The 27,119-nt window shown below is 39.2% G+C and overlaps 2 protein-coding genes across 10 annotated transcripts in view; one reads left to right on the top strand and one right to left on the bottom strand.

Moving 5' to 3' along the window:
* LOC135459660 (oncostatin-M-specific receptor subunit beta-like) overlaps positions 1 to 4,542 on the top strand; it is a 116,248-nt gene extending 111,706 nt beyond the window's left edge. For all 8 annotated transcript variants that reach the window (XM_064735892.1, XM_064735890.1, XM_064735897.1 and 5 more), the window contains 2 exons: positions 217 to 289; positions 1,269 to 4,542. In XM_064735892.1, coding sequence (XP_064591962.1) covers positions 217 to 289; positions 1,269 to 1,724 — 529 coding nt within the window. In that variant the 3' untranslated portion in view covers positions 1,725 to 4,542. The remainder of the gene's footprint in view (positions 1 to 216; positions 290 to 1,268) is intronic.
* Positions 4,543 to 7,371: 2,829 nt separating this feature from the next.
* RICTOR (RPTOR independent companion of MTOR complex 2) overlaps positions 7,372 to 27,119 on the bottom strand; it is a 72,571-nt gene continuing 52,823 nt past the window's right edge. Inside the window, exons 26-38 of one of the 2 annotated variants that reach the window (XM_064735153.1) lie at positions 26,752 to 26,861; positions 23,690 to 23,777; positions 22,848 to 22,940; positions 21,900 to 22,006; positions 21,035 to 21,246; positions 19,190 to 20,216; positions 15,568 to 15,745; positions 14,225 to 14,309; positions 12,751 to 12,984; positions 11,503 to 11,655; positions 10,723 to 10,846; positions 9,701 to 9,839; positions 7,372 to 9,536 (exon numbers count right to left, since the gene is read on the bottom strand). In XM_064735153.1, coding sequence (XP_064591223.1) covers positions 9,462 to 9,536; positions 9,701 to 9,839; positions 10,723 to 10,846; positions 11,503 to 11,655; positions 12,751 to 12,984; positions 14,225 to 14,309; positions 15,568 to 15,745; positions 19,190 to 20,216; positions 21,035 to 21,246; positions 21,900 to 22,006; positions 22,848 to 22,940; positions 23,690 to 23,777; positions 26,752 to 26,861 — 2,625 coding nt within the window. In that variant the 3' untranslated portion in view covers positions 7,372 to 9,461. Of the gene's footprint in view, positions 9,537 to 9,700; positions 9,840 to 10,722; positions 10,847 to 11,502; positions 11,656 to 12,750; positions 12,985 to 14,224; positions 14,310 to 15,567; positions 15,746 to 19,189; positions 20,217 to 21,016; positions 21,247 to 21,899; positions 22,007 to 22,847; positions 22,941 to 23,689; positions 23,778 to 26,751; positions 26,862 to 27,119 lie in introns of both variants that reach the window. The other variant, XM_064735152.1, reaches the window with a different exon arrangement.

The following is a 27,119-nucleotide window of genomic DNA, read 5'->3' on the forward strand; positions in this document are numbered from 1 at the left end:
GCTGCAGCTTGTTGCTTCCAGCCCATTGCAAGGCCTCGTTCATTTCTTCCTTTGGCTGTCTGATTCTGTGGATGTTTAAAGTACTTGGCTTGTGGTTTTTCTGAGACACTGGTCATCTGCTGCTGTGCCTCTACACATCTGTGGGTGGCTTCTGCTGGTTGAGCGTGCGCTTTTATAGGAGAACAAAAATTCATTGCTTTGGTCTCTCATTTCCAGGCTGAAGGAGTGGTGCTGTCCTGTAATACCTAGTCCTAACAAGAGCAAAGTGCTGTCATTCAAAGAGTTTAAGGTAAGATCACTGAAAGTCTGGAGTTTTTAATTTGTACATTCTTTGCTTAGGAGGTTTTTAAAAAATTATTCATGTGTTGACTGCATTTAAAAATTAACTTCTTGTCAGTTTTTGTGTTGACTACATTTATACACAAATTAACAGAGTTTAATATTACCGTTTAGTGGAAAACTCTCCTTTTGACATCTATGTGACTCTGCAGTGACCAGCTTATATTTCAGTCTGTTGCTGCAAAAAGAAAATAAAGAGTAAAGGAAATCTTTTGATCAGCAGGTGATTCCTGCAGTGTTACTGTTCCAACCCCTGCACTGTCTGAACTCAGAGCAGCCCAGAGGATCCTGGGCTTCCCTGCAGGCGGGGCTGTGTCTGCCCCGGTGCCCTCGGCAGGACCCCGCAGGGCTGAGCAGTGGCCCTGGGAGGATGGGGGGGGTTCTGCCAGGCCTGGCTGGGAGAACAGGATTGGCAAAAGGCCTTCAGCTTCTTCTGTAGCCCTTTTGAACTGGGAGCTGCTGCTTCTGTGCCGACTGCAGGGGGCTCCAAAGCCTTTGCCCTGCGCAGGTGGAGGAGTGAAGTACACCTAACAGCCACTGCTGCTGTCTTCCAGTTGCTTCTGCCTCAAACTACAGCCAGCACACATCAAACACTTGACAGAGTCTTTAGAGTAGAGGGATGTGGTTCCTTCCTCAAATACAGTCGTCGTGAGTTTACTTAAAAAATAAGTCTCTAAATAAATAATCGGATAAATTTCACATAAAATACAGCTTCCATTGAACATCCTCTACATGAGTTTTCCTTCAAATTAATTTATTTGAGAAGGGCAAACTAAAAAACACTGTGTAGGAATATTGGAATTCTTTAAAGTGATCACTCTCTTTTCTCAATTCTTGCCAGAGCCCTTTCATTGAGTCATTGAGTCAATGAAAGAAGTCCCAGGGCTTCTTTCATTGAGTCATTTTTTTGTTTAATGGTTCTCTCGCAGATGGATTCTGAGAAAGTGCTGAAGATAAATGACTGCCTTCCTGACATGCTAGCTGTGGACAGTAACACTGACGCTCATAAGTTGCATCCTGTTACCTGGAGCCCCGTATCTTCAACACCAACTGAAGATAACACTGATGGTCACAATTCTTCATGGATTTACTCTAGTGAAAATGTAGCAAGGGACTTTCCACCTACATCTACACCTCAAACTCATACTTGTTTTGAGAATTTTGCTTATTCTTCTCCACTTGAGGCTGAATCTGATCCCTACCAAATACCAGAGACACTGGAAGCAGGCAAGACAAACCAGGCAGTGGTGCTGTACCAACCACAATGCTACATAGATATTTTTCATGAGGATGCAGCCTCAACCACCAGAAAAACAGGTGAGAGAAAGAACAGTCTGAAATACATCTCCCAGACAGATGTGTGCTGGCTGGGGGGGAGGCTTTGATGTTCTGTCCTCCAGTGAGTCCATCCAGTGTTTGGCTGCACACTATAAATGAGAATTTCTAAAGCCACAACATTTTGTGATTAGGGCTCTCACAAGCCCACATGCCTGACTTCCATTAATAGCAAAGGCAAAGCTGTTGTTCCTGGACCAGTTTTGAGCACTGATTTGCACAGGAGTCGTGTGTGTTATGGTTCCATTACAACTTACGGGCATTAGAGGAGATTTATAGGCTGGTTTGTGGCTTGTGTTATGCAGCACGTTACATCACAGCAATCTGTCACAGGCTGATGCAGAGAACTGCTTTATTTTGCAGAGATTAAACTATTCATAAAGTAGAGGAGCAAATGAAACAAGGGGGAAGGTTGTGCTGCTCAAGGAGTGTATTTCTCTTGCAGTGTTCTGTGTACTCTGGCCACCCCAGCCAGTGGGTACTGCTGGGCATGGAGCATTACCCAGTCATTCTGGGGGCTGGGCTGTATTTTCTGTCTCTTCAACAATGTAAGGAATCATTGTAGAAGCATTACCTGCACACAGTGTGGCTCATTCCTAGAAGATTTGAAGGAACTTTGACTTCCCCAGGAGTGCTGCCCAGAGCACCCAAATCCACTAATCATCCTTTTATTTCACTTGTGTCCTAGCTACACATGATGTGTGAAAGGGCACAGAAAACAGATTTTCTTATGGAAGACCCTTGCTTCCTTTTCTTGTAAGGGTATTGTATGGAAGACCTTTCTTTCCTTTTCTTCCTTCTTTTCTGGGGCTCCTCACACTTCTGCTTTCTCTGCCTAAAGACCCTTTAAAATCATCTTAACTATACATTGAAGAGATGTAGGGAGTTAGGTGGAAAGGAGTTGGTTTTCCAGGAGGACAGAGGTGGTACCACATGGCAAGGTCTCTGCTGGTGCACTTGAGCTGAACTTCTGGCATTGACCCCTGCACTTCCATAGCAAGCCCCAACCAACCAAGCAACCAGACATGGCTGGTGTATGAATCCCATTTGTGAAGGACATCATATTCAGGCTGCGTACATCTAGATCTCCCAACAGTACTTTTGCATTTGTTAAAAAAACAAAACCAAAAAAATATTTATTGTAACACTCAGAATCCTTACAGTAGACAGCAGTGAATTTGGCCTTTCATTTTGATTTCAGGAAATTGTATATTTGTAGTGAAGCAGCAGAGTTGGAATTGTAGCTCAAAGTCTTGTCATATTTACCTCAGTGCACAAGGAACCCTTTAGTTTTACCCCCTTATGCTGTTTGGAATCTGTCACAAAGTGATGGTTTCAACTTAAGAGCACAGGATAAGCAACTCTCAAAGGTGAAACAAATGAAGGGTGTCTGACAATTTGATGTTCAGCCTGTTTGCTAAAATGCAATTACTTACCTTCCCTGTGTTTAAGTAGCTGATCACACTCCTAGAAACCAAGCCAGCTGCAGACCAAGTGAGTTCTGAAACTGAACGGTATCTATTTTTTATATTGTTGCTTACAGATATTGTTGTAATGTCACAAGCTGTGTTGCAACAGGAAAAGCAGCAAGGCCTTGCACAGCCTGTGGGCTGAGACAAGCACTGCCTGCAAACAGAGGAGAAGGAAAAGGGGATGTACAAAGATACAGACAGGGGTGGGCAGACGGGGTTGGAGGTGTTCAGGGCACACCATGGCACGTCCATCCATGTGCTGTGCACAGGTGCAGGTGGCCCACAGGCCTGAGAGGTAGAGAAGAGTTTTCAGCATGGTCCTTCCTTCCAGCCTCCAGCAGCCAAGTAAGGAAACACGGCTGGGCACGTTCTGCTGAAGGGCAAGAGAACAGGGAGGGTAGGGAGAAGGCTGATTTGACAGATACATCACAGGGAAACTTACTCCCTTTATCTTAGCCTTTTCTTTGAGTAGAAATGCATGTGAAAGCTTGAGACCACAGTATCTTTACAGCTTGGAACACGTGCTTCTCCAGAATGCTTCATCACACTGTATGTACTCGTGTAGCTTAAAAGCCTTACTGTTGGAAAAAAGGCCAGTAAATGTAAGGGAGCTGCTTTGTCACAACCAATATAAAACTTCTGAGCTGTACATTTCAGAAAAAGGTGTATTTATTCTAAAATGTTGAAAAGGTATCCTAATCAAGTATGTACTAAGGCATTCAGATATAGATGTCAGTCAAAGAAATCAGCGTATCGTACAAAGCATTTCAAATTTTGACATTGCTGCAGTTCCTCCTGCCAGGGAGGCAGCTGCAATCTGGCACAACTCCCAGCTGTGGAAAAGCTGCTGTCGCTGAGGCCTGGCTGCAGCAATTCCACCCAAGAGATGAACGGAGGGGTCTGTGGGTTCAGCCAGTCGTGCCTTCCTGATGGTGGGTGAGACACACAGGCCTGGCTGAGGTCTCACCTCTCAGTCCCCTGGCTGGTCCCAGGGAGATCCTCCTGCTCTGATGAAATTCCATTATCTGGACACAGTGACACACTTGACCACATTCCAGGTCCCTGGGTGAGGGAAGGAGCAGCCGGCTCCTCTTTCCCTATAAACCCTTCTACTTCCTGGCTCTGATGGGGGGTGTTTTGTGAAACCTCCTGTGCACAAATTGTACACAAATGGAGGGTTCCAGGAAGGATAATGCCTTTGTGCCAAGGGGCACAGTCTGGGCACCAGAACTGAAGATTAGAGAAGTATTTTGGCATATGTGGAGAAGTGTGTATAATTTTTATATAATAAAACATCTGTCTTGCATTAATGGTTGAATGAGTTCAGAACTGTAATCCTCTTTTTTTTTGTTCATAATGCAACATTCACAGCTGTTGTTGAAATGCTAATACTTAAACCATCACATAATTAAACATCATTCTCAGTATGTTAAATTTTTAAAATAAAAATGGTGTGTGAACTATTAAAGAGTCTCTGTGTTTTATAAAGCATTAATGTAAAAATTTTTTTTGGCCAAAAAGTTTTATTTGGGAAGCTTCTGATTGTTCTAGTTAACTAGTAACTTGCAAATACGAATTAAATTCCAATCCCTTTCTCCCTTTCTAATGCTGAGAGGTACACAGGAGACCAGAACAACTATAAGAAGTTTAAGTACATTTTATTAACATTGCATCCCTTTGATAAGACTACGCTTCAGGAGGCCTTTAATGCTCATTGACATGAACTGTACACAGTATACAAAAAAAAAAAAAAAAAAAAAAGAAAACAGAAAAAGAAAAAGAAAAAAGGAAAACACGAAAAAAAATCAAGATGGGCAATACCATTTTGGGACAAGCCTCTGTTTAAATTATACACAGCTCAATGCAATATTCTTACGTAAAATATATAAATACTTTTTCTTTCTATGTTACAGGTATACAATATAAATCAGATTTCAATGTCTGTTCAGTGACCTACAAACACTAGAGCCTCCAAATATGTAGCAGCGTATTACTAAACAAAAAAATGACCACACAGGGAGAATAAGTATTGAGATTTTTCTTGATCCCTTCCCTCAGATCAGAATGATTAATCTACATGATGTCTTGTAATGCAGTTTTAGGGATGCTGACAGCCCAATATTGGAACCAATTTTCAATTAGATTTACAAAGTGTAAATTTGATGGAACTTTTTTCCCCTTTAGACATAGCATCTTGTGCTGAAACACCCTATTCAGTGGCAAAATGAAGTTACTTTTTTTTTTTTGCACAAATTACATTTTGCAAATAAAAGAGTGTATTTTAGAAAGCAACTCAGGCAAAAGGTGCAATTTCCGCATGCTGTGGCATTGCTGTCCATCTATGCTACAAAATTAATCCAAAGAAAATCCACATTCATTAATGACTATAAATCTGTTTAAAACAAAACTACGCAGGGAACTCTTGTGACTTGAACAAAAACCAAGGAGATTGGAGACCTTCAGAAAAATAAAAACATGGTTTCCAGCATGCCCTCAAAAGTCTTTTGCACCTGTAAGATTTTGGTCTCACATTGTGTACCTTTCATAAGGACACAGTAACAGAAGTGTGACTTAGAAAAAAAAAGTAGCCAGACCTGCATTGCCATGGCTCCACAGCGGCTCAGGGCGGGACCTCAGAGCCTGGCGAGAATTCCTCTGCTGCGGCTGCTGCCCCTGGCTCACGCTCGCTCGCAAGCTTTGCCAGCTTCCTGCTGCCCAAACTGCCAAACACCAAGTCCAAGGCACAGACTACAAAGCAGCAAATCTTCCATCCCTCACCAGGTTTTGGTTACAGTGTATTTCTCCTGAACAGCTACCTTACTCTTTCGGACATCTAGGAGAGGCACTTTCGTTTTGTTTTCAGTCTCACTGCAAACCACAACTCCCTTTCCAGACCACTATGTGTGTTTCAAAGTTAAATAAAAAAGACAGGATTCTCACAGGTGCCTTATAAATGTTTATAAGGGCAGCTTACCTCAATGTGCTGAGCCACTGTGCCCAAAACTAGTGAATTGTTTGGGACTCCACTTGTGGAAAAACCGCCACCACCACCCCACGAAGAGAGTGCTTTCAGGGCATGTTTGTCAGACATCAGTCAGGCAAGAGCTGTCAGATGAGGAAAAGCAACTGTTTCAAGCACAACATGCCAGGGGCCCCACATACAAGTTGCGAACTTCAAAGCCTGATCATCTCCAGCTCCAAGTGATGTCCACAACAGCTGGGAGTGTTCTGCCTTTCTGAATTTCAGAGAGGTGAAAAGTTCTCCTTCCCCAGAAGGAGACACTGAGCCCCTAGGCTCGTCCTGCTTCCCTTGTGGAGAGGACCGGGCCCTGCGGAGGTGCCTGGTGCTCTCTGCTCCTTGCACAGGGCCCCCCTTTCCCCTGCCTGTCAGAGCAGAGCCACCGACTCCAGGCAGCTGCTGCTAATTGGGACTGGCTCCACAAGCAGCCTCTCCCTCCTGGAGCAGCCCCTGCTCTCTCTGAGCTGTGTGTGAGTTCCTGAGGAGTTTTCTTTGCCACAGCAACCGAAGTGCATTTGTATACAGTGTAAGTGAATGCTACACACGTTACTGTTTATTGAGCATTATCACCAGTCACTCAGAGTGGAAATATAAAAAGTGGGTGGTCTGTCAGCTTCCCTAGGAGAAGTGGAAGAGATTTTTTTATTAGGGCTAATGTAAGCACAATCATTATTTACTACAGCTTTCTTTCAAAGTTTCTCATGATACAAAAAAAACCCCAAAATAAGGACTTTGAAAGGGACATTAAAAAAAAGAGAACTATAAAATTAGAAATTCACAGTTTATAACTAAGCCAATATAAATTTCCTTCAATAACAGTATCCCCTTCATCTGCCAATTAAAGTGAAACATCAATGTGAGCTTAATGTCAGTGTGTAAATTAGTTTTCTAGAAATGTATGTTATGTACAATACAGACTTAACATCCTTGATGCATACTTGTTGAAATCTACTGACACTCATACACTTTCAGAAGAAAAATCACGCTTTATAACTGAATTTGCAGCCATAATTTTTTATGTCAAGTTTCTGCTGTCATGGATCCCCACACAAGCGAGTTATTCAGAACACATGACCATTTTGGGATGGAGATTCTTTCAAAAGTATATTTGCTTACCTTTCTATAATCAGAGGCCTTCCTATGATGCTTTCTACATTAAGTGCTATGGGTTAAACTTAAGAAATGAAGAGAGGTGGGTTTTTTAAATACAGGTGATAAAACTTGTTTATTTTGCCTTAACTGCAGAAAAATAACATGGAGTTGTTCGATGTAACCCCATTTAGTTATTAAAACAAATCTCTTCTACTCTAGCCTAACTGAGGTAGTGTTTGAAACTACTGTATAACATACGCTATCCCCATTTGTGGGAAAACTACATTATTTTCCTTTGGAGTTTATACCACTATTTGGTCTACTGTGATTGACATTTTGGTTTTACAGATGCATTTATTTCTCATGACCAGAAGCCCAATAGTTACTGGTGTGGTGTGTTTTCTAAACATTTCGAACATGTCTTGCCACACAGATGTATTATTTATGTCAATGACCATAGAAGAGTTCAATCAGTTTCTTTTTGCTCCTTTCAGTGGGAACTCATGAAAAGATAATCTTCGGAACTAAATTTGACTATGAGCAGCAACTTACAGTCTGCTTTACCAGAACCTGATGGTATGCAGTGCACATAAGAATTCAGTGAAGTGATAGCTGCAAAGCAGTGCTTATGTGATGTCATGAAATTTCCAATAAGAACAAATAAATTCTACATTTCACTAGGAACTGTGTGTTACTGTTCACAGGACTACTTATTGAAATCTCCAGTAGCATAGCTAGTAAGAACAGAGATATGAGCATCAGGATAAATTTCACTTAAGTATTAATCTGACAATTATAAAAAATGGTAGGAGTGAATGGATAAAAATACGTTCTACTTAGTACAGTCCAGCTGAATTATTCACCTATATCAAAATCAAAGGGTAATCCCCTCTATTACAGGCATTCTAACAAAGGTGGCCATGCTACTGTATATACACATTTGCATATATTTATACTACCTTTATATAAAGGCTTCTGAGTCTTTAGATCCATGATAAAAGTGACAGGGATTCCTACTATTTTTTTTTAGCTTGCACTTACTAGTTTAGAAACGGCACTAGTAACATGATAGAGGCAACTACTTCAATCATTACCAGTCACTGTATCATTTAACTTTTGCAACAAGTCTTAAATACCAGTACAAAATTATAAGTACAGCTGCTCCAAAATTTGTTACTTAAGGCTTTTCACTACAATTATTAGTACTATCTGATGCTTGATCACTAACCCATTGAAAATTCAAATAAACCTTTGTTTTTATAAAAAGCTGTTTCTGTGGAACTTGGAAAACACTCATACTTAAGTCTCCTCACAAAACCTGCAATGATTAAATGCCTTCAAGTTCAGTTTATACAATATTTGCTTATCTGATACAAATCATGCGTTTTAAAGGATTGTAGTTGAGTAAGACCCACATTTGTACTATATGAGCATGAGTGTAGGAACTGCAAACACATGCATAGTATTCAGGGAAAACAATCTGATTTCAGCATTTTAAGTTTTAAATGACTTGTTTTGAAAATCAAATTGTAGTGAAAATCCTTAACTGGTTCAGACAAGATACATGTAGGTAAATGCAATGAAATCGAAGAGACTGCTAATAAAATGTCTTAAAACTATAGCAATATTAAAATAACTTAATGAAACCTCAGATTCAGAGGCATTTCTTTCTGTCTGAAGTTACAAATCCCCAAAGTAGTGTTATAAACAGTACAAAAATCAACAGAGAAGGGCTAACATTAATCCCCTGGTGCCCACAACCACAGCATGGCTCCCCATCACCGGCAGTGGAATGCACCCCCATCTCTCTGATTCCTGGTGTCCAGGGTTTAAAAAGCAAGGCATCATTCTGCTTCTCTGGAACAGAATCGGAAGTCAATTAAAAATGTCTCTGCAAGTTGTCCTATTTCATCGTATTTTATGGTAGAAAATGAAATGAAAACTTGTGGAGGTGTTCAGTGCTTGGCTCTTGCATATACTGGTAATTACTATTATTAAAACTAAGGTAATGTCTAATAAATCCCCAAAGGGCTCAAATGACTGTGCCAGTAATTGGTTGAGGAAGAAAATGTTTTCAGTTCAGTCTTCAGGTACCAGTAGCTTCTGGAAGGTTTCAAAGATGATGTCCCAAACTTTTTATCCAGTCAGTGGGAGGTTGTCTGAGCATTTCATAGTCCATATGCAGAGCACTGCCTGAGCAGAGGTCAGGACTCAGCTGATGCATCAATTACAGGCTGTTGTGTCGGCGTTGCCAAAATAGCCTCTGCCTCCTCATGCATCTAAAAAGGAAGGATGGAGTATTAATGTAGCTAAAGATTTTACTCAGGAGGCATCACAAAATGGTTTCCTGTGGGATGTACTTATCTGAAAGCATCTTTTACTCAGGACATGGAATCTGCACCCAGCCAGACATTTTGGTACATTCAGTGCACCCTCCACTCACCTGCAAGAACTGAACATCTTGAAACAGCTCCTGGATGAACCTTCGGGATGGAAGTCGAAATGTACAGTGTGCTAGCAAGTAGGACACCTCAGAGTAAAGGCATATGTCATCAAATGCTTGGGGATACTTCTCCTTAATTCTGAACAAGAGAATAAACAAAATTTTGTAAGTCTTGAACAGATTTCCATTGTATTAAAAAGACCCCATCTTTTCAATAAGATGTCATCATTAATTCTCCAGTAATAGGCATTATAAATCCCAGAACTGACACAGTAAGAACATCACAACAGACAGCATTACTTTGCACAAAACTGGAAGAAATCTAAGCTAATGAGATGAAACAGAATATACTGCTTTCAAGTTGTACAGAATTACTGTGATTTCCTAGGCTTAAAATAATAGACTTGGAAAGAGAAGAGTGTATCATTGGCATCCACATGTACAGCAGTTATAAAAATATTGAAAAAGGTTAAACTAATCTTTTAAACTGTAAGCATTTTTGAAATTAAACCATACACTTCTGCATTTTCTTTTAGCAGTTATTGGTTTCCAATGTCTTAAAATTATAGCAATATTAAAATAATTAGCCCAAAAACCCACACGTTATAACATTTAGTCCCTGGATTTATATTCCTGTATTTGAATATTTTTTAAAAATAAATTATTTTCAGGAGTTGTACTCTTGCTTAAAGTAGAGCTGGGTTTCTCAAGAAATCACTTTCAGTTTGTTATTGTACTTATCTATTATTCAGCAAAAATAAAAAAGTATTTGTTTCTTTTATCTACATGCCACACTAGGTATGTAATTACTATAGTTTAATTACTGATTTTAAAAGGTTTGGTTAAGAGTAAATACTAAACACAGAGCAATGATGTTAAGATTACTTGTTTACCTTCTATATTACATTCAATCCTATCAGCCTGACAACTTTTGAGAAATGAGGTTATTCATGGTCCCTGAGGCCTTAAGAGAATACGTATGACTTAGTGTTGCTAAAGTATCTGCACTGCACTGAACTTACGTCAGGAGTCCAGTTTCATGGCCCTTAGTTCCTACTGAACTGCTCAAGTTGATAACTAAACGTAAGACCTCTTTCCGCAGAAGTATCCTGCACACTGGTGTGTCATCTGGGATTGATTTTACTCCTGGAAAAACAAATAAAACAGTGTGGATTTAAACAGAGTTGTCTTTGACTGAGCTGACCTTGTACAGTAAGTCTGTTTACGCATTTCATATACACATGAACACACACATTTACATATGTATTCTGAGCTATCAAAAATATTTCTATTGAAATGAGAACTTAGAACACCACTATTTTCAGGACTTTAAACAGTCAACCTTTTCAAAAATATTTCTACCATTTCAAAGAAAAAACTGCAAGATAAAGCTACAGTGGTACTGTTATCACTAAAGCATGTTGCAAACTGGATGAGCTTCTATCAGATAGGGGAGAATTAAAAAAACAGCTACTTCATAAGAAACCATTATAATTCAAAATATAATACACAAATACATAATAAAGTCTCTCTTTACAGTAATTCAATAATTCCTAAACTTTTTTTTAAAAATTAACATCTGCAGAAGAAAAAGACTACTTGCTTGTAATGTCAGGTATTGAATAATCTGCAGAAATGCTGCATAACAGAGGGAGAAGAGTTTAGAACTGTATTCCCCCACCTGGAGATGGACGATATTTTTATTCACAGTATTTTGGTTTTTGTCTAATAAAGAGCATTAATTTGTTGCAGTGTACATTATTAGTGATAGTCTCTAATAATCATAAGGCTTTCAGACTTACCTAATACAAGCTCTGTACTCTTGGTGCTGCTGGCTGAACCATGGGATACTGCATCACTACAGCCTGAAATTCCAGAAAATTTGGAGGAATGCACATCTACGTGATTGTGAATGGTCTGCCCACACCAGTCAGTATATGAAATGTCTGAAAAATCTGACATAAACAAGATGTACCTTTGTTATTCACACTTTTCCTCAATTCACATGCTTTCATTATTTTTCAACAATTGCAAACATGCAAGATGCACTAAGTACTATGCATAAAATCAGCTCAGAACTAGATGGTGCATTTGAGACAAATTATATTCAAACTTTTCCAAAACTGATCTTAAAAAAAAAAAATCTTAAAGTACATTAGTGGAGTCTTTTCCAGACACTGATGGAAGCCTAAGAAGCCATCACACATAGTACTGATATAGTTACTGATATACCCATGCTCCATTTAATGTAACACAATAGAGATGCTCTTGCATGTGCAGACTTTTTTTTGTTCACACAACTGCCACAGGTGTTTGCAGGAAGGGCTCTGGCAAGAGCCAGGCTCTGCTGCACCTGTAACTATAGGTGGGACTTTATTTGTCACCTGTCTTGCTACTAACTCAACCTCCAGCTTAGATCTCTGAGCCATTCCCCACATTTGTGCATCACTCCCTTTGCCAACATTGCTACTAATAAATGTTTTACAGTACTGTAAAAACAGTGAATGCTCCTACTAAAGCATCCTCTACTGCATTATCTTTCCATCACAGGAATTGACAAAATGCACGTAACTGCACACTCTGCAGAGGAGGTCAGAAAAAATAACTCCAACTCTCATTTGAATCTCAAAGTATGAGAAAAGATGACTAAATCTGTGAAATTACAGCTCAGCTTCAACAGACTCCACAGATTTCCTTCATTGTACTTTATGGCACAGACTTGATTTGATGTCAGACTTTTCATTAGTTGAAGAGCTAGTGTCAGGTTTCAGCACACGCATTTTAAGTACTAAATAAGGTTTCAAATTTTTTATTTTGACATGCTATTAGAAATACTAAAGAAACATGCAGACACCTACTCCTACTAATACTAAAGAGTGGAAAGCTGGAAATGACCATGGCAATACCACTGGTTGCACAATGAGCTTACTAGAGAAATAATTTTAAGGTCAATAGTCTGTTAAACAAAAACCCTACCAGATTATTTACAGATGAACAAAAGCCAGTATGTTCTCTCAGTTTTATCACACTTCACCACAAGGAACACTAACCTGCACGATTATAGGAAGAGCTCACTTTGGTGTTAGGCTGATAACCCAGAATCTGAACACAGACACAGTAAAGGCAGTTCTCATCTGTGTGCTCCTGGAGCCCTGTGTCCTCTGTACCTTCCAAGAACTGACAGGCATCTGAACGGCTGGTATTCATTATTTCTGTGAGACTGATCTGCTGGCGGAGCATCTGAAAAGGGCTTTTGACAACATCACTTGCACCTGATGGAAGACCTGTAAATAAGAATCAGTTATCAAAAAACTCCCACAAAACCAAGCAACCAATGCTAACTCTTTCAATTAATTTCCACTTTCAAGCCTTTTAAGGCTGGGGATACAGTGCATGTGAAGACCTATAGAGTGTTTTTCTGGAGTGGTTAAGCTCCCAAGACTGTAAGCATTTGAGAAGAGACAAAGTTTTAGTTCCAACTTATTATACATAACAAAACATTGCAAAGGACAGAATTCAACCTCTAAGTACGCACACTGTAAGGTAAGTGGTAAATCCTGACATGGTATCAACATTACTAATGCCCACATGACACCAATACATTACCAATTTTCATGTGTCAAACCAGATTAATACAACTATATAGCAGATGTTGAAATTACACATGCACCAATGCAAAAATAAACACAATTTAAAAAACTAATTTAGTGACTGTGACAGGAAGAAACTAGACTCAGCAATCAGAAACAAGCAGAAGACACTTTAATGACATGCTCTTCCCTGGGTGACAAAAACAAACAAATACAGTTTTGAACAAGAGTTACTTTACACTGAAACACAGCAAACTACAGAGACACACTTCCAGCAAAATCAACTTTGTGTATAATATTAAAGGGGGAAAAAACCCCCAAAAATGTAGGACAACAGCTATCCCAATAAACTATTACAGTGTCAAGTCTTCTTTTTTCAGTTGAAAAAACACATAAAAAGACCCTACAGATTTCTGACTTCTCTAGAGGTACATTCCAGAGCAAGCCAGGCATTAGAACATTTGCAATTCTCTCATCCCATAATCTTCACTGATCAATTGTCATGGACACATCACAGAAAGACAATCTACTTTCTGAAATACACATCTAATACCGTACATTCATTCCTATAAATGATCTTGTAATCAAAGGGAAATATGAATATGTGGGATTCATATTTTTCTAAGCTTAAATTTTGTTACTTTCTGTATACAGCATCACTACCACACTCTGAGCAGCATTAGCTCACATTATCAGAGATATGCAGGTTTTCCCTCATTTTTTTAGAGCAGGACCAAACTTTGAAGCAACACATTAGCTCAAACTAAATAAAACAGGGAATTAATGCACTACTATCCTGATTCCAGAACACAGTCCTCAAAGTTTAATAGCTAAAATTATGTTTTCTGTAAAGAAAAATTAACAAATATGTCAACAACCCATCCAATATACCAATAAACAACAGAAAGCTACAGGACAGGATTAAAATCAGTACCTCCTGCATCAGATGTAAAGACCCTAGATCCATGCTCATCAAATGGAGGCGTAGTTTTCTTCTGGAAATATGGGGTTTCCTTTACCTGGAATACACAAGTAAAAATTAAAATTAGCAGAGGTGATAATCAAACACAAGAAAAAAAATACATTTTATGAGGAAATTAAATCTTGCTTTTCTTTCACTTCAAGAAAAATGCATCATTTAGAGGAAGAAATTAAGAATGAGCTCCTGAGTACTAAAGAAAAGCCAAATGAGAAAAATATACATCTGTGAATGAACATTATTGACAAAGGCTCATGAAGAGTTAGCAGATTTTAAATGGTGGTGACAGGCTGTAAGGAACCAGTGACCCAGAGTGGCCGTTCATAATCTGTCTGTGATCATGCAACACCACTGGAGATCTTGGGAATGAAGTGCAGAAGCAACCAGGACATCTAAAATGTAGGATGTAGAGCTGAGGCATTTCTCAACTACAAAGAGAGCTGAGAGAGACAAAATGAGGTAACAAATATGCCACAATGACCTGAAGGAGAAAGAAAAACCAGTCATTTCACAAAAGAAAAACAGAAGCAGATACATGATTTAACATGATTTTGCCCTATGTTTAGCAATTTTTTGAGATTGGTAAGAAGTTTATTTAGATTTGAAAGGCAAATATTAAGTAAGATAAAGACAACCACTTTTACATTTGACATAGACCATGTCCTGATTTTGATGATTAAGTAACAGAGCATTAAACCCTATGATGCATCAGTCTGTTAAATAGGAATGTTTTTCTACCAAGTAGAAAGAAGAAGGGATTTTCTGGGACACTGAAAATAATCTGTTCTAACCTAAATATATTTATTTTTAAAGTTAAGACAATATAACTTAATACTATAATGATATATATATAAAGAACCTATTATTTAATACAGACCATGGTAGCAGGGAGTTAACTGCATGATTATGCACCTAATTTCTAGGTGGCTGATGAACATGTCAATTACTGGTTGGCTAAAGCAGAATTAACGAATGTGCACAGACTATGCTAATTTTAGTATAAGAGCCAGATGTCAACTAAAAATCTTATGATAGCAAATTTGTCAGCAAAATCACCGTTGAACATTCCTCTGACCCTGTCTTTGCCATTATTTGCCTTAAAACAAACCAGGCTAGTGATCTTGTGTAAAAAAGTGAGAAGAACAGTTAGAAAAGAAACTCTAGCTGGTATTTCTTTAAAGTACCACATCCATTTTTCCTCATTTCTCTAGATTTAATTCAATCTGATGAAAAGGCAACAGCTGACTGCCTTTCGGTATGAAAATACAAATGAACCAAATCAGTTAACACATACATACCTGAAATATTTCGTTGATATCCACTGGGAGAGCAAGGCCAATGTAATCATCAGAGCTACCGTAAGTAGCGTTAGAAACCATGGAGCGAACAGAGGAGGAACGCTGAAGTGTGTTTTGGTTAATAGGACTTAATAAATCTTCTTTATCTAACGAAGCATAACTTAAAGCTTTCATGAACCTGTAACATTGAAAGAAATAGATCACATTTGCAGTTACTCTCTCATTCTGGCACATTAAAAGTAAAAAGGACTGCTGACACAAAGACCATCCTCATCCTCCCACTGCACATGTCAGAGCGTATTAGGACAAATTACAGCTATAGGCTCATTGCTTTTTCTGCCTTATATTGTCTTGCATGGTTTGGCAGTTCCTGGCAATTCCTTTTTAATTCTCGATACAGGAACTCCTGCCCATCCTGAAAAGCTATGTATTTTCTTCAACATTCTAGCTTTGAATATTTACACAGCCAGTAAAGATCTGGGTTTCTAAACTCCTAACTACCTAATTTTGAAATGTACCTATGCACTGAAGGTGTATTTCCTGGATATTCACAAACTCTGAGCTGAGCAGGCACATCCCTGCAAAGGCACACCTTGAGCCAACCAGTGATACACACAAGGAACATTTCTTTCCTCCCATACTCCAGAGAGCCATCCAGTAGGGTCACCCAAGCACAGAGGAAGTATTTACTCAACATGAATGCACAAAGGACAAATTTAAATCTGCACAGGGAGTGGAGCTGACTTGACAAATAATTTGAAGAACAAAGAAAGAAACAGAATGGGAAAATCAGACAGGAGAGAAAAGGCTGGAGAACAGGACCTCAGTGGCAACCTGATGATGGAAATTTCACATTTAGCCATCTGTTATTTTCCTTCTCATCAAACACAAAAGCCTAAAAATGTTTTCTGATAACCAATCTATGTAGATGGCCTATATGCATTGGATTAAAGCTTCCTAATAAGGGCACACCTCAGGAACACTGAATTTTTTTTGCAAATTATGACACACTGGAGGATAAAGTGAACACTGGATTTTATGACTTTTTGCCTTGGAAGAAGTTTTTAATCTACTTTTTATTTGGGCAATAAAGTGTCCTCTTATCCCTATAGATGGGATTTACACTGGGATAAAATTAAATTATCAAAGTTTGACCATGGAAGAAATTATTATGTAATGGAAATGCACAAAATACAGCTGAGAGGATAGCAACAATTTTCTTGGCAACTCTGACCAATGCTAGTGACAGTAGCAGTGGACTCACAAAAGAAGTCAAGCCATACTTGATAAAAACAGGGAAAAGATCTCAGGTTGTGCCGGAGGAGGTTTACATTGGGTACTAAGAAAAAGTTCTTCACTGAAAGGGTTGTCAAGCACTGGAAAGTCTGCCCAGGGAAGCAGCTGAGTCACCATCCCCAAAGACATTTTCTAAATGTGTAGATGTGGCACTTAAGGACATGGTTAAGTGGAGCACTTGAGCGTGCTGTGTTAACAGCTGGACTCAAGGGTCTTTTCCAACCTAAATAATTGTGTAATCATGAAACTCAAAAAGTTATCAACTGCATTAAATACTTAATAATAAAACATTCTACAATTACCCTCAATGTGAATTAAAGATAGACGTTTTAATCCCAAACGTTTGTCCCTGCTTTTCCTAGAAAAACGAACAGATACAGCATTAGCTGTGATAAACAGCACCAAGTTGTCATGAAAAATGTCTGCAGGGGATAGCTGAGAGCCACTATCAGGATCCAAAATATGTGTGTTAGTACTTCTGGCTGGTCTTTAAAGACAAAAGTGGGAAATTTATCCTCACAAAATTTATGCAAAGAAAAAAGCTTTTTAACCTTCTGAAAAAAGAGCAACTACAAACATTGCAAAAGTAAATCTGTGACTGTTAGTTGCTAGTAACACATAAATCTGTCAATAAACCGTAAATAAAACTTTTCAGAAGACAGACAGAAAAATTGATTTGGCAGTTAAAAACGACAGAATTTTTCTTTCTAGTTTATTTTTAAAAAGCAGCTAAGGACAGTTTTAGCTGGACCAGTAAATATACTCTGAATTTATTTGTAAATATAATCTGAAATTGTAAGGATCATAATATTTCAGTGGGGACACACCATAACCACCAAGAAAAACACATGTACTAGTTTCACTGCAGTCTTTCCAATCTCTCCGTGAGTATGCATGTATGCAATTATTTAACCTTCTCAGAGATACAAGCACTCCAGACATTTCAGTTCAGTGTTAAGCAGGTCAGCTCAAATCCTTGACTCTATCCACTGACACAAGAGAACATGAACAGCTAAGCACCAGGAATAGTCAGTATGACATTGCGTGCAGGATCAAAGTCCACTGCAGCAAGGCTGCTCTGCACATCAAGGGCATGACTGCAAGGAATGGTAAAACATCACTTACAGACATTACAGAACCTGTACTACCATTGAAATGACACCCACTTGTTCCTGCACTAGCACAGGATGCCAGTGACATAGCTAGGAATGGCACTTCAATTTCCAGGAGAGTGCAGTGTAACTACAAAATCATCCTTAATCTAACCAACATACTCAGTCTAGCTCTAACTTATTTGAACAAAGGCATCTTTAATGGCATCTTTCCAGAATGATGCAAAAGTACCAACACAAATGGATGGTTCTTTTAATCAGGACAGACACACTCAGCTGGGTATGAGGAGGGCAGCTCAAGGACTGAGCATTTGCTTTTTCCACAGTAAGCAGATGACTCATGTATTGGTAGCATCTCCTCCTTCTCTCATTCAAGAAATGATAAGGCAAGAACAGAGATAAAAAGTGCCTTTTCCATCTCAACAGTAATGTGAAAATCCAATGCACTAACTAAAAGATGATGTGAAGGAAAAATTTAGTACAAGAGCTTTTAAGGGAAGGTTTTTAAGCAGTGACTGTTGCAGCTGGGAACAGTGTCAATGTCAAGAGCTAGACATCTTATGTAACTATCTAATTAGTCTTTAGAACATCTAATATTGCTCAAAAATAAAGAGGTGACACTGCCATCTAAAAATAAATGCTATGAGTAAAATCTTTGATCTGCTGTAGCTAAGAAGCCAAACTGACATTCCTATCAGTGGTAGCAGTATCTCATCACTGGCCTCAGTGCTGCAGTGAACACAAATATAGCATATTGGCAGGAGGCCCTGTCCTAAAACCTCCCCAAGTGACATTGAGAAAATTCTCTTCTGAAATGTACCTCTGACTTCATGGGCAATTCAATGTGTTTGCAACTTTAATAATGTTAGCAACTTAATGATGTTAGCAACTTTAATAATGTTAGCACTGCAACTGCATTTTTTATATTATAGAAGTTAAAACAGGAAGAAAATGTGATGAAAGGAAACTTTTTCCTTTGTCAGCAACAGCATTATAAAAGGTTGAGCACAGCTATGAAAGCTGGGCTTCTCTGAGAGCCCTTACAAAGTGGACAATTATCCTTCTGTTATTCACTTAATATATCAGTACTGCTTTCAGTGAAGTTATGAATCACCTTGCAACAACTTTAACGTGCAGATAAAAAAATATTAGGAAGACACTGAAGTTGTTCTTACAGCACTGAAGTAAGAAATAAGCACAGAATAATTTCTTACCGGCTTGGGGTTAGTCGAGAATCCAGGCTGCCAGACTTCATGGTGATAGTGTCAGTAAACAGCACATCCTTTGCTGGAGATGCCAGGGCTTCTGAGTGAGACAGTGAGGGATGCATCCTCTGCTGCTGCAGGCGCTTTAGTGTAGCATAGCCAAACGCATCTCGAGAACTTGTGTAGCTGAAGTTATAGTCAGCAAGACTTTTTATTGTAGCAAGAGAAGGAGCTTTAAGAGACTGGGCTCTTCTGGGAAGGGTATGCGAAGAGCCTGGTGGAACCAGGGATACAGAGTTGGATTTTGAGAGAGGCAGGTGGTTAGACTGTGGTGTTGAACAGTGACTTGGTTTAACAGTCTTTGTGCTTACAACAGTACTCAAACTTCCACAGTCAGTATCTACATTTGTAGTGTCCACACCTACAGTCTCCCTTGAAGGGCTAGAGCTCATTGAACTTATACCACTTGTTGTGGTATCTGTATTAAAACTTAAACTACGGCTCTTGAAATGTGTTTGTGTAGTACCATCTCCAATTAGCCTTTCTTTGCTTGTGTTTTCCCGATGAATTTCATTTCCAAGACCTTTTGGCAGCTTCAGATCATTTTCTCCAATACTCTGAGTACAATCAGTATCTTCCACATGTTTGCTTCCCACAAAAGAAGTTTCTAATCGTAAAGTCTGGATTTTTGGAACTCTGAAAACAGGGTTCAATTCTTCCCCAGCAGGAAAGTCTATGCTACCACTAGGTTCTGTTACTGTACGATTTCGCCTCAGAAATTTACTGTCAGATGATGTCAGCTTTCCTCCTTTTGGATCACTGCTACTTCTATGTTTTTTATTAGGTAGAGTAAGAGAGTTTAGAATGCGATTTTTCACAAGTCTACTAGAAGAAAAAAAAGGAAAGGGACTACGGTCTTTGTCCTTTGAAGGTCCAGGTCTGTCATAAAATATTTGTTCTGCATCTTCAGTAATATCTAGGAAGAAAGTACTGGTGGAAGTACTACCAAAACGGTCATCCTCCATGATGAACATACCTGAAATTATACAAGACTTCGTCACAAAAATAGGCATTTCTTCCAAGTCTACAACTATGTTGCTAAATAGGAAGCCATTCTATAGAAGCCCAAGTGAGAGTCTCTGCAATTTACTGGAACTTTAATTCCTCTTTTTTTTTCTGCAGAACTTCATGTAAATTAGCTATTTTGAGGAGTAACTGACCTGAAGATTTCCCTGCTTCAAAAGAAAAGCCACACTGTCTTATTTCAGTGCAAACATCCAGCTACTAGGATTAGAACCTAAGAACTCCTTCAGTGATACCTAAATACGGCATATTTCTTAATTTAAATTCCAAGCAACCACAGAAAAAATAAAATGCATTAGGTACTTGAAATACATAATAATTTAAATACAGCAAAATTCTGTGTGTATATGTATACCTAGAGAACATAAACACTTATTTCTTTGAGGGCAACCAAGTGTATCTTTGTACCTAAGCATTGTGCTTTCTGCAGCATGTTACAGCAAACCACCATGACTCAAAAATAAATAACTTACCCTCATGTGAAAATTTTTCTTCTACACCAAGTGTTAAGCTAAGACACTCTTTTACTCTCTCTGACTGGTCTGCATCTCTCTGAATGGACATCAATGTCCTACTGCTTATACTGTTTTACTGCAAGACCACCTTCACACCATTGGTCTGTACCTCATCCTATCAAAAGGTTGATGAGAACATCAAAATGCTATCTGTGGTGGGCTGGGCTCTTTGCAGGTATTTTTTGTTTGCTTGTTCATTTTTCTCCTGTTTTCTTGTTTTGGTGTTCTGGTTACTTACTTGATGGAGCAGACTCACTTTCACTGTTGTGCCTTGAACTGGTAGACTCAGAGTTCAAGCTCAGAGTGCTTGGTATAGAAGAAAGTTCATTGCAGAGCTGCTCCATGTCATCAGGGACCACTGGCCAAGGCTGTCTACGACTGTGTCTCACTGCATCCCAGTTGTGATGCTTTAAAATGTCACATCCTTGTTTAGTTTTGGCTATTAGACCAAGCACGTAGACACAGGTTCTGTATTTAATGTATATATAGAAAAAAAAGCAAAAATAATAGCATATAATTAAACTAAACTTACTTGACATTTGAAAGGAAACAACTTCAAAGCAATTCAGGAGAAACTTCACAAAACTGAGAAATAGTATACTGTTAATTTAAATTTGCAAATCAATTTAAACTCAGGAAATTCGATAATATATCTGAGAACAAGATACTATTAAAAAATAAAAATTACACAACAAATACACAACAGCCTGATTACATAAAGCAGAAAACTACCTTTTGAAAAATGGCCAAACATTTATACAGCAGCAATGTTAGACAAAATGCCATCTATTTATGCTTTTAAATATTTAAAAAATATATTGAATAAAAAAGATGGAATAATAAATCTCACAGAGATATAAACAGCAAGTATTTTCTTTTACGGAACAGGAGGAAGGTAGTATCTATCTTTTTTCATAGATTTGTTTACTTCATGTTCTTTTCAGACTTCCCATACAATTCTGCAGTTACATAGAACTGAGACTGATACTCAAACACTGGTAACTTTAACAGCTGGTTTCCAATAGAGTACAAATCTGTACTCAGGCAAATCAGATAAAGCCATCTGAAAATTGATCACAACTACCATCTGAAAATTTTACGTATATATCAGACACACATACCCTCTAACAGACAGAACCTCACAATGTTGAGCAAGTGCCATTATATCAGGAATTACATTCTCCTCTTGAAGCAAGTTAAGACCCCAATTCGATGATCCAATATTGCCCTGGAACGAAATTTTTCAAGTAAGTTTTGATCTTAATATGATCTGCAGCACTATCAATGTAAAGCTTTGATAATTTTGTTTGTTGGTAGTGGAGTTTAAAGCCCATCTTCCCAAAGCAGTTGAAAGACCTGAGTACCCTTTCTGGCATTTCCTAGCTGTGCTAATAAAAAAGCACTCAGCACACCCTGTATAATACCTAAAGCTGCTCAAAGTTAGAACTAATATGTATTCCTCACTTTATAAGTTCTACTATAGCCTGCAGCATGATCTTGGTTTATTCATTTTACATTCCTCTTACACAGGCATCCGGTTACATATCTACAGTATCTTCCCCTGACACTCCCCTTGGACACGTGTTCCGAAATTAACTTTGGGGAAGGCAAGAAGCACATTTAGGAGTGTAGCTTGGATACACACCAACACTAGGTTTTTGCCTGTCCCAAGTACCAGGGCATCATGACCACACGGATCAACACTGGCAGCCTACTTCCTTGCAGAAACATTAGGGACTACCACAGCAAATACATTAAACTCAGACCATGGCAACTTTTAACTTGTAACTATCAGTTCCATACTAACACTAATATGGCAATGTGTTTTTCTTATATGTTAAAAAGAAAAAATGACAAAGTGATTAAAAACCTCAGAATGAAACAGTTGCAGTGAACCATCTTCAACTGAAAGTATTGTGGAACAAAATGCTAACTTGAAAAAGTCACATATTTTTTGAAAAAAAAAAAACCTTATTTTTTTAGTTTTGTAGAATTTTGTTTAGTTATTTAAGAATCAACAGTTATAATGGAACTAAACAACTGCAAAATTCAGTAAATATATTACTAACCAAGGCCCAAAGGGCTGCCTTCAGCTGCTTAATTCCTTCCCACTTATCCAGCATTGGAGAACGAACAGTGTAACTTAGATCTGTAACAATACTCTGAAGGGGAAAAACAGAAGAAGAAAAAACTAAGTTGAAAATTAATAGGAGACTTCAGCCAAACAGGTTCTCTTGCATTTACAGTAGAAGTTAAAGTAATAATTCAAATCATGCACTCTAGGAAGAACAGTGGTAATTCTGTAATCATAACCATAAATTACCAGCACTTATAATGCAAAAGAAAGTTTAAATGAAATTGCAGATTGCATTAAATTATTTCAAATATTATAAGGATTGACATATTAGTCAAACAAATACACTGCAACATATACACTTTCTCTTGAACTTTTCAAAGAGCATTGTCAATTCAATAAATCATTTTACCAACCCACATCAAAAGTGAATTTAAGCAATTATGGCTTAGGGCTTGTTTTCTTAGATTTTCAAAATATTAGAAAGATTTTATTCCCTCATCTCCCAATTTCTGTATGCTTAAAAGGACAGAATGTATAACTGTCAATATACAATCCACAGAGATTAAAAATTTTTTCTTTTTATGAACTGGCTCTCCATGCTAAGATTTTGCTAGTCATTTTAAGAAAAATGTTGCAAGGTATTTTGGTGATACTTCAGTGTCAGGAAGGCATTTTGCATGAGATTAGATGGCAAAGACTGCCTTCACAACTTAAGACTCAAAATCAACTTCTTCTACAATGCCTATTTAAATGCCATCTCTTTTAGAACCTTTTTTCAAAAGGTTTATAATGATCTTTAAAATATTTCAAGCTATAAATTATTATTATCCTCACCTGAGACTCCAATAAATGGCAGCCTGTTTTATGGTGCACCAGTTGGCCATAAAGGTGAACTGGCAGGTAGACATGTGGTCGCTGTAATCTGGCAGAAAGAGAAACATACATAGGTTTCCCAGCACTTCAAATATTTTTTTTTTAAATAAATTACACTGCAATGTAATATAATGGCTACCCTTGATTTTTTTCAAATGGAGGATTCTTCTGAGGAATTTAGAAAGTAATAAACTGTTTCAATTGGAAAGGATGTACAACAATCATCTAATCCAACTGCCAAACCACTTCAGGGATGACTGGAAGTTAAAGCCTTTTATTAAGGACACCGTCCAAATGCTTCTTGAACACTGAAAGACTTGGGCATCAACCATCTCCCCAGGACGCCTGTTCTCCTATGTGACCACCCACAAGCCTTGTGGGAGGAAATGCTTCTTGGTATCCAGTCTCAACCTCTCCTGCTTCAGCTCTGAGCCATTCCCATGCACCCTGCCCCTGGATGCCAGGGAGAAGAGCTCAGCACCTCCCCGTGCCCTTCCCCTCCTCAGGAAGCTGCAGAGAGCAGTGAGGGCACACCTCAACCTCCTTTTCTCCAAAGTGGACAAGCCCAAAGACTTCAGCTGCTCCTCACAGGAGCTTCCAGCTCTGATTCCCTCCTCAGGATGCACGGAAGAACGTTCCCTTCCTTCTCCACCTGCAGGGCCCAGCAGGCCCCAGGCGAGGCCCATCCCCTCCCTGGGCTCTGGCTGTGCCCTGGGATGGGCTCTGGGATGGGCTCTGGCTCTGCCCTGCTGGGAGCTCTGGGATGGGCTCTGGCTGTGCCCTGGGATGGGCTCTGGGATGGGCTCTGGCTGTGCCCTGCTCGGGGCTTTGTCCTCGGGGCTTTCCGGGCACTGCTGAGCCACCCTGAGCCACCCCTCTCCCACTTCACCCCTGTGCCTGGTGTCACTCCTTCCCAGGGGCACAATCCACCATTTGCACTTGACAAATTTCACCTCATTTAAGATTGCTCAGTGCTCCAGTCTATCTAGATCCCTCTGCACAAGCCTCTTGTACCTCAAAAGAATCCACAGCACCTCCCAGTCTAGAGCATCAGCAAATTGCCACTGGTGCACTCAGATACAGAACTGGCCCTGGAATGGAGTGCTGAGGAACACCACTGGTGTGACCAGTCACCAACCAGATGTTGCCCCACTCACTACAACACTTTGGGCTGAGTTCCTCAGCCAGTTCTTCACCCACCACTCCATGAACCTGCTCATCCCACAGCATGACAGCTTGTCCAGAAGGACGTTGTGGAGGACAGCATCAAAAATCTTGCCAAGATCCAGGAAAATAACATCCACCACCTTCCCTTCACCCTACTGGGTGACCTTACCACAGAAGACTAACAACTTAGTTAAAGAAAACTTTCCCTTTGTGAACCTATGCTAACTGTTTGTGATGACTGCGTTGTTTTACAAATGCCTTTCAACAATACCGAGTATAATCTTCTACCTAATTTTCCCACAAACTAAAGTTAGATTAACAGGTCTGTAACTCTCTCGATCTTTTATGCGTTTCTTGCAAACTGGAATAAACTGGCCAGATTCCAGTCGGCATGGACCTTCCTTACATTCACAAGACTTTTGGCAGATGATAAGAGATGGGTCCTGACAAAACATCTGCTAGCTCCTTTAGTACTGGTGGGCTAGTACTGGTGAGGCTAGTCCCTCAGCCAGGTGGGAACCCATGACGTGGTGAACATTCAGCTGACACAGATGGTCCCTTACAATGTTAGTGTCCACATATGGAAAGCCATAGTTTCCACATTTGTGGACCTCTTGTTCAGAGAACCAGGCAGCCCAAGGTCTATAAATAATGTTGAAGACTCAGACAAAAAAACATCACAAAATTTTAATTAATCTCTGTTTTTTCTTCATCCCTGTAAGTCAGGTGACCATCTTCAGCAAGAACTGATGCAGTGTTTTGTTCAGACCTCCTCTTTCCTATTGTGTCACACAACACTACTCAGCTTCAGTCCTGAATGAGCTTTGGCCTTTTGTGCCTTCTTTCTGCTTATGTGAATCACAGTTTTGTAGTCCTTCCTGTGAAGGGTGATCTTCCTGAGATTATTTCCTTTTCCTCTAGAGCTACATGAAGAGCTCCCTGTTCAGCCAAGGTGGTCTTCTGCCCTGCTTGCTTGACTTACAACACATGGGATTGCCTACCAACGTGCTTCTAAAAGATAGCTCCTAAAGATGGATCAGCATTTCTGGACTCTTGGGCCTCAAAAATGTACTCTACTAAAGCAGCTCCCCAAGTTACCTCCCCTGAAGCCCTGAGTAGCAACTCTGCTGTGCTTTTTCTCATTACATTAAAAATTTTAAACTTAACCATGCCATAATTCCTGTGGCCTAGAGAACCTCCCCTCCATCACACCTCCCACAAGCCCTACACTCACAAACAGCAAGATGAGGAGGGCATCTTTCCTAGTTGGCTCACTGAGTATCTCTCCTACAGACTTTCTCCACTGAGAATTTCCAAGGCTGCATTACATCATCTGCAGTTGATGCCTAGAAGTTGAAATCTTCCACAGGAAGTCAATAAGAACGAGAGCTAGCAATCCAGAAGTTTGTCTACTTCACTACATCACTCACTTCCTTTGTTTTCCATCCCCTTAATCCTCACCCAGAGGTTCTCGACTACATCACCACTAACTGTAAGGGCTGTATAATCAAACCTCTTCCTTATTATTTATTTGCCCATCCTTGCTGAAAAGCCTGTAGCCCTCCATTCCAGCACTCCAGCCATGGCACTCAATCCACCAAGTCTTAATAAAATGAATTGTAAAAGCTCTAAAACTAATTATATGGAAGCTCTGAAATAAATTATATTAAAACTCTAGGAGCTAAGCAATGCATCCAGTTCATCCTGTGTGTTTCTTACACTGTGCTGCTGCATTGCTCCAGGAGCATAATAAACTGAAATCCTGTTGGTAGCCCTTTCCCTCATACATTTCAGTTTACAGCTCTCCCGATCAGTCTCCCCATCTTGTGCCCCAGAATGCATTTTCCCAAATTTACCTTTGGTTGCTCCGACGAACATAGTTATCCCCATCAACAGGTTTGCGGTATGTTGTAAGTGCTTCATTAAGTTGCTCCTCAATCAATTCCACATATTTTAGGTTATATTCCTGTAAGAAAACAGATGAGGGTTGACACAGAACACTTTAATGGCTTATGGTGTCATAGCATGAGACTTTATAAGGAAGAAATAATTGGGGAAGGTTCCTTAAGAAAGACTGAATATTTTATGATCTGAAAGTGGGGCTCAAGAAAATGAATGCACTTCACACATAGGAGTTTGCAAGTCAACAATTGATTTCACAATTATTTTAGGGAATTTGTTAAAAAAAGGAAGAAATACTTAATATCTGACACACTCAATTTCA

Source organism: Zonotrichia leucophrys, chromosome Z, assembly GCF_028769735.1.
Source record: "Zonotrichia leucophrys gambelii isolate GWCS_2022_RI chromosome Z, RI_Zleu_2.0, whole genome shotgun sequence".
NCBI lineage: Eukaryota > Metazoa > Chordata > Aves > Passeriformes > Passerellidae > Zonotrichia > Zonotrichia leucophrys.